Source organism: Cajanus cajan, chromosome 7 (genome assembly GCF_000230855.2).
Source record: "Cajanus cajan strain Asha chromosome 7, NIPB_CcT2T_4, whole genome shotgun sequence".
Taxonomy (NCBI): Eukaryota; Viridiplantae; Streptophyta; class Magnoliopsida; order Fabales; family Fabaceae; genus Cajanus; species Cajanus cajan.
The window spans coordinates 4,952,861-4,961,166 of record NC_138523.1 but is presented as its reverse complement, the minus strand read 5'-3'; the positions used below and the strand labels follow the sequence as shown (position 1 = coordinate 4,961,166).

The window sequence follows — 8,306 nt, the reverse complement described above, 5'->3', positions numbered from 1 at the left end:
TTTATATACCGCAGTGTTCATATTTTTTTTCATCCTTTTTAATTACTTAATGAAGGAATTTTATTAGTTAACTCAATCAGTGTAACTGTCTAATATACGATTGCCAAATTTGGAGAATTGTAGCTAAAAAAAAAAAGAATATTAAAAATTATGCTTTCTCCTGCCAAATCAAATTGCTAAAGTCCAGGATGATGTGTATCAAATGAAAATAAATAAAGAGCTTAATTTTAATACATTGTTAATGTAAAAAAATTATATTAATCAATAAAAAATCATTATAGGTATGATTTTTAAAGTAGTTGTTATGCAGTCAACAAACTATACATGATAATCTACTATCGGATGACAGTGTAAAAAGCATTTACACTGTCGATGCATATAGATTAAATTCATAAATAAAAAAACAAAGTTTATACAAGAAAAATGGAATAGATGAAATTATATTGTCCCCATGCATTGTACGGATTTCCCGACTAGTTTATATACACATTGCAAAGGATGATCAATAAGCAAAATTTCAATTTCTTCACCGCAACAAACGAAGAACTGTCACTCGGGGAACCAATTGTTTCCATCCTGCAACTAATTCAATTTCAGATAAATTCGATTAGTATCAATCAAGTTTATTTACAAATACCGTAGGCATTCTGAGATTTACCTATGATAAGCTTATATCGCCAAGAAGGAAGCATAGTTTAGACAGAAAAAGCTTCTAGACAATAAAATGATCAATCATATGCTGTATGACATCTGCGCCTTCTATATGTGTGATTTGGTCTTTGACCTGTAAAAGATGGAGGAAGAACATAAGGAAAAATGATGTAGTCGAACAAATACAGTTTGCATATCACAAGAGTTTAACTTAAATAGTGATTTATAATGATCGAACCATATATCAAAATTTGAAGGATATGCACTCATTAAAAATGTGGTGATAACAAGGATAGTGCAAGACACGGACCTGAATGACACTATGAGCAGCAAATCTATATTTGCTATTGCGAAAGGTAACATCTACTTTTTCCCATGACACACGAGATAAGCCTGTCACAAGCTCCTCTGCAAGTGCTCATTGTAGTTAGAAAAATTGCAACTTGGAAAGAACATAAAATAATAAAAAGCAACAGACCACCGTCCAAATTCAAGCACCGTTAGTTATACAGGGTAATATCTATGACGACAATAACAACCAAATCTTATCAATTAGGTAGAACCAGCTATAAATGGATCAATAAAAACTGTTGTGATCTACCAACTTTAGAAGTGTAAAACCATCTAGAGTAAGAACCTTTCTATGGTCTCCTAATGTAGCCGATCCAAATAAGTATGTAGGGGATTTCATAGCAAGAAAACTTGTCATTGTTTATCAGAGTTGTCGCCAGAAATTGTTCACCATTTCTCATGGTTTGGTGCACTTCGATGAAACATGTTCACCTTTCTACTGGGATTATTCAATGCTTACGAATTCAAACTTCATATTTAAAGAAAATAATAACTTGATGCACTTCATATGCAAGAGTACACTATCGATTTCTTTTAAGCAAACAACTATGGATATTGTTAAAATATTCTAAAGAATGAGATAGAATCAACCAGTAAAAAAGGAGGGGAAATTAAGAATTTAGCACAATACAAAAATGAACATGTATTTTATTAAGGTTAACTCTAGATTGGTAAGAACCTAGAGAAGAAATGTTTACAGCTTTGGGCAATTCGAGAGTGCCCAGAACCTCTTCCAATGAAGACAACAATCCACCCCCCAGCTCTGACTATATTCCCATTTATTCTACTGGTTACCATTGCTGATCACAGTTGAGTTAGTAATAACAGCTTGGCAGCAGTTACAACTGTTCATCTGTACCCATATCCCCCATCTCTATTCTTTTGTCTGTTGCACATATACCCCTTCTTAATGAGGGGTGTCGGATCAGAAAATCTCATAATATCATGCTTGTATATTTGGAGTAATTTAGAGTATCTTAGATTATCCCTTCTAACATCACTACCTAAAACCACTAATTTCAATAGATGTTGTGTCTGTCTGAAAATGAAGGACAAAGTAAACCCCAAAATTTAGTAACACTCAACCACAGTATTATAGCCTAATGGTACCCACAGTACTCTAGACTATATTATAACAGAAGGACAAAGAAAATATCAACATTTTGTGAACAACAGCATTTGGTTTAATACCAGTAGTATTCTAGAAAGAACTGATTGGCCAAAGATTATATGGAAGCAGAAGAGCAAAGGAAGGTGAACCATGTAAGAGCACAGGGTGAAGATGCAAACCTTCTATCTTGTCGGAGCTGTTATCTTCTGTTATGTCACACTGCTCAGCATCACAAGCCTTGCAGTGTTCTTCATATACAATGTGTGGATATTTTTCATTGATGGTATCCTTCCACTAACAACCAAATATTTTACATCATTATATGATAACAATGATTCATTAAAGGCAACATAAAAAAAGTTATGTCAGTAAATATACATTTGCAAGTTCACTCTGACGTCTAATGGATGATGTTCTCCAGCCAACAATATCTAAAAGACATTGTAAAGAAAAACCAAATAAAAGAATATGAAATGAATAAGGCTGAATGCACCGAAAATTAGGAGAAATAAGAAGCAAATAAGAAGGATACGATCATAGTCGACATTTGAATATGCAAACCGACGTTTGAAAGCGCGCAATGCAGACCTGCACAAAGAAATCAGAAGACATGAAGATCCTTTAAAGGAATCAAACTCAACAAATTCCATATATAAAAGCAAACTAACATAAGAAGCAACAAACATACATGAAATACAAATCATTGGAGTCTTCAATCATCCGTTCAAGCAGTGGAGGTTTTCCCTCATCATAATCAGTGAGGAAAAGATGCCGACCTGTTCTTCTAAAAATCAAATGAATAACACAACTAGCCACCTTCTCAAAAGCAGGTACCCCAAAGAGAAATGGAACCTGAAATCCAGAAACCAACATATTTAAATACCCAAGTAGCAGAAGGTGATACAAATGTTTTTCATGTAAAGATCCCAGGTATCCCTGGTTGATGATAAGCACAGACACACAGATAGATATCCCACGTGTTGAATTTAATATCATGTACACTTTTGGTGCATTTGGTGCAAAACAAATACATGTATTGCAGCCTACTCTAAAATATCTTCATACAACTATCAAAATAAATCCATAAATCATTTTCAATAGAAGAAAATGTGATGAAGAAAAAAAAGAGAAGACCCATTGGAAGAAATTATTTATACTGGAAATGTCTAATTACACTCCAACAGCATCTGGTTAATTTTGGACTTCTAAATTATTAATTTGTATTACTTCCATGAGTTACTTGAACCAAAGATCACAAGATGCAAGATATATATGCTTCAGCCATTCATAATTGATTTAGGGTACTGTTCCCTGGCTTTTAAAAGTACAAGTACCCACCAACACTTACTCTTGGTTTGGTAGAATATGGGTACAAGTTGTAGGATGACAATCTAGATTGCATGGAATTGACAGAACAATAAATATAAGTTATCAAGCAGAGTAAACAAATCTACATAGACAATTAATTTGGAATATGAGTAAAAATAGAAGAAAGACTTAACCATAGCACCAAGACTCACCTCTCAAAACTTCTAAGTCAGATAAACATAAGAGTAAGACAAAAGATAAATTACTCAAACATCTACCTTCTTCATTAAGAAATCAACTTCCCTCTTGCATAATAAAGAATTATAGGTGTTGCATATGTAAACAATAAGAATTGTGCTTCCTTGGCAGGTCCCAATTTTCCTACCTAATTTATATACAAAGAATCTGGAAACTATGCTATGCTAGACTAATTACATTGTCAATAGTTTCTTTAATCCTATCATTAAATTTGGGAAACAAAGAAAAATTTAAATAATCAGTACCTGCTTATTGCCCCTTGATCCTAGATGAGGTGTGGCAACAGTTATGAAATTCATCGCCTCCAAGCCACCTATTGTAGGTATTGAGCCCTCCTTACTTTCTTCATTGACTGAGTCCTCCATATTTCCTTTTTCAGGTGGCCTATACAACCTCCCAATTGCATAACGCGCCACTAATCCTCCCACTGAGTGTGCAACAAAGGATATCTTACGCATATTTGGCTTGTTTTGAATCACTTGAAGCACCTAAGAGTTAAAGTTATTGGTAATAACAACAATGATTATGTATCCAATACCATGGTAGTGTACAGGAATATGAAGATAGTAAAGATCTCAAATATTACATTTCTCTGGTTAACACAGACTCGTTTGAACCTAAAATACGACATGAAATTTCTCCATCTCCAACATACATCAGAAACTCAGATTTCCATAGATTTCCCAGATCTCTGGTGAGCAAACTTTAAGTTCCCATATCCAAATACATGGGCTCAGATTTCCCTTCCAAACCTATGGAACATTATATCATCCGGAATTTCTACCGTAGGAAAATCCCTTTCGTTGTCCAATAAATTACTCATGAAAATGTTATGAAAGCTACATGTACTTATGCTTTATCAGTAACAGAGAGGATATGTAAATATATATTTGATACAGTATACTTCATATCATTTGATACACAACTTCAATACGGACTGACACCATGTTTACTTAAATCTTTTTACCTTTTTAGAAACTGAAGATATTATTTATTGTCTATCATAAGCACAATAACATTTATAACATCTAATATAATGACAAAGATTGGGTAATATAATTTACAGATAATGAATGTAGAGAAATTTGAGTAAATTGACTCACATTACATGCAGATTCATAAAAAAGATCACACAATATAGTCAGATACTAACCTCTTGTGCCAATCGCTCTCCCATTACGTCCACACCATCTAATGTAAGCATAGACACATTTCGTTCGCTACCTGGGTGAAAGCAAGCACAAAATACAAAATTTAAAGCCCACTCTAGTTTCCAGAAGAAATAAATATCCTAGAAGAATGAAGTCAACTAAAATACCATAAACATTCAAAATGAAAACTTAAGGACACATTATTTTGAATAATTTCTTAATGTATTTCTCCACAATCATAGAGAAAATGTATAACATTGGGCTAAAATGAGTTCAATTGGCATGCACTATCGGTATAAAAGTTTTACACTATCAACTAATTAGAAATTCATCCTTAATATGACTTCTAAGGCAGTGATTATAAAAGTTCATAACCTTGCCATACAAGGCGGTTTGCCATTCGACAACAATGTAAAAGACATTTACTGTCAGTGCATGTATTACTCATTATTCACTCATAACATAAATCAAACAATCACATACAACAAGGATCTCTCCTTTTGAGCCAACAATACAATCACCAAAGCTTTTCAAAGAGACTTACAGTGAACAAACACTTTATCCGGCAACTCCTTGACAAATTTCTCCGCTGCATATTTCCAATCCGTTTGACTGCACATGAACCAGAAAATCAGTTAATTCCAACAAAAGCACACTCACAAATGAATCCACAAAGCAAAAAGAGTCAATTCAAACAATCAACCAACCAATCAACAAAACCTGAAAAACAACTAAAATCCAAGCCTCAACACCAAATCAAACGCAACCAAGTAAAACCACAGCATCAGCATTTCATCAAAATCCAATTAAAGCAGTACCTTCCGAGGATTCCATTCACCATTACAACGAGGTGATCGGCGGAGGAAGCGAGCGAGGGTTCGGAACTCCAAACATCGCGGCTCCCCGTAACCGCCGACTCCGACGCGCACACGTTCTTCTCCTCCTCCATAGGGCAAACGAAGGAACCCTAGCGAGTCGCGAAATCGGAGTCCGAAACCGATCGCTGCAGAAAATTCGAAAGACTTTCCCGAGAAAATCGGAGAAAAAGCGCGAGAAAAGAAAGAAAGAAAGAAAAAAAACGAAAAGTAAGAGTTCGTTGGAGAGAAACCCGATGACGGTGCTTGAAAACGCAACCGGATGGTGGTTTGATTTTGATTTGGCGCTATTTATACGGTGAAGAGGAAGAGTTAGTTACTTTTTCTGGTGCGGGAGTGTTCCATGACTGTTACCTGAGAACGAAGGAAAGTAATGCAGAAAACCATGGGACACGTGGCGAGAGCTGAGAGTATTCGCAAAAACACAAGGAAAAACATGTGAACGAGTATTGTGATTTGAGGAAGAGTTAAGAAAGACGTGAAGTGAAATGGCTTCTAATTCTATCATGCTATGATCGATGATTGCATTTGGTTTTGGATAACGGTAACGATGCCTTGGGGTTATTGCTTATTTGCGTAGATCCAGCGAAATGATGCTTGCTTTAGAAAAACAACTTGTGCCATGATCAAACTTCAATAAATGGAAGAGATTACAAAGTAAATAGAGCTCTAAAAAAAAAAAAAAAAAAAAAAAAAGAAATAAATAAATAAAAGATATAGAAGATGGTTGTTAGGATATATTTAAGTGCTGAAACAAAAACCAAAAAGCCACCAGCTACCTACCTGACAGCGTATAGCCGCGTAGGCACGGCTTAAATGGTGAAGGATTTTAACTTCTAAGATTTGCATATATCACTGGAGTATTTTAAAATTTAAGATTAAAGGCATCTATTTTTCGTTAAGAAAAATTGTTTATTTTTTCCTGTAATTTTCATTAGGATTTTAACTTGAAAATTATATATCTTAAATATTTATTATATATAATTAAAATTTATAATAGAGTATAGTCCTTTAAATTTAAAACTTATTTTTTAGTAATGTAATTTCAAAAAATATTGTTTTGACTTTTATATTCAATTTTTAGTAAGAAATTTATCATATATTGTCGCATAAAATTTATTTACTAGTGTTCTTATTAGTAAAAATATCATATTAATTTTAACTAATATTATATTGTATAACTGTGTTAGTTTGTCACTTCCAAATATGTTATTAGTAACATGAGAGATTAAAATAAGATTTTTAAAAATTACAACAACTAAAAATAATAATTTTAAATTTGAGGGACTAAAAATATATTTAAACCTAAATTATATTTAATTTTTTTATAAATAGATAATTTTTACACATGTAAGCTATATGTTAGATTGTAACACAATTATTTTTATCTATCGGTAGTTTTTAAAAATATTAAAATTTAATTCATAAATAATTATTATAAATAAAAATTAAATTAGATAAGAAGTTAAAATAATCCTTAAAATCTTTATCATGATATAAAACCTCATAACTAAGGATGAGAATAAGTTTGACTTTAAAAAAGTCTATGATAGATAATAGGTAAGAATTAGGCTTTAATTTTGCAGAATAGGTTCAACTTGTTCGTGTTTAATATATCAACCCCTATATATTAAATAAAAATCTTTATCTTGTACAAGCGCATTTTTACAAACTTTTCTTTGATGAGATATTTCTTAGAAATTTTTTTTAACTTCTTATCTAATTCTATTTTTATTTATTATAATTATTATGAATTAATTTTAATATTTTTAAATTAAATTATTAATAAATAAAAATAACATTAAGTTATATTATAAATTATTTATCATAAATCTAAAATAGAATTTATATACTTATTTATACAAATTTTAAATGTAATTTATATATTTAGGCATAATATTTATTTATATAATTTATTATAAATTTTAATTATATACGATAAATATTTTACATGTGCATTGCACATGATAAAATGCTAGGTAGGGTTAATTTGTATCAACATATTTGTTATCTAAAATTGTATAAAGACTAGTGAAAACAAAATAATAATAATAATAATAATAATAATAATAATAATAAAAGACTTGGTCTTTGTTAAGAAAAATAACAACTCTTTTGATAATGGATGTAGTTATTAGAGATTATGCATTGTTATATAAGGTAAAATAAGAAAGTTAAAAGTGGACATCAAGTAAGATAATTTCTTCTATTATTAATAAATGGGTCGAGTCATTTCATATCTCTATATAACAGTTATAAAAGAAACTATATTTTTATATTTTTTTATTTTATCCTCTATGAATATATTGTTAGAAAAAAAATTATTGTATAATTGAGTGGGTAAAAAAATCAAAGAAAAATGGAGATGAAAACGGTTAATAAAAAGGATATTCCTTTTATTAATAGTTATTTTTAACATTAAGAAACAAAAAAAATTCTTTTGTTATTTTCTTTAATTTCATTTGTTATCTACATATTTGTTATTTACAATTATACAACATATGTTAGAGTTGGCAACCTCCCTAATGTTGGAGAGTTCAAGTGTGATTGAGAGTCACACATAGGTTAAAGGTGGACATGTTGAGTAATATATAAATAAGA

At 31.3% G+C, this 8,306-nt stretch overlaps 1 protein-coding gene across 2 annotated transcripts; it reads right to left on the bottom strand.

Annotated features, from left to right (window-relative positions):
• Nucleotides 1–333: 333 nt before the first annotated feature.
• Nucleotides 334–6,333, bottom strand: LOC109789055 (alpha/beta-Hydrolases superfamily protein). Of its 2 annotated transcripts, none has more exons than XM_020347920.3 (11): nt 5,649–6,333; nt 5,375–5,442; nt 4,833–4,903; nt 3,925–4,167; nt 2,802–2,965; nt 2,646–2,701; nt 2,492–2,544; nt 2,293–2,407; nt 962–1,059; nt 659–784; nt 334–576 (listed from the first exon to the last, which is right to left on the bottom strand). In XM_020347920.3, the coding sequence occupies exons 1-10, from the start codon at nt 5,777–5,779 to the stop codon at nt 713–715; spliced, it is 1,071 nt and encodes a 356-aa protein (XP_020203509.1). In that variant the 5' UTR covers nt 5,780–6,333; the 3' UTR covers nt 334–576; nt 659–712. The 2 variants fall into 2 exon arrangements, with proteins under 2 accessions (XP_020203509.1, XP_029125212.1); XM_029269379.2 differs by having other exon boundaries at nt 334–582; nt 5,649–6,332.
• Nucleotides 6,334–8,306: the final 1,973 nt, after the last annotated feature.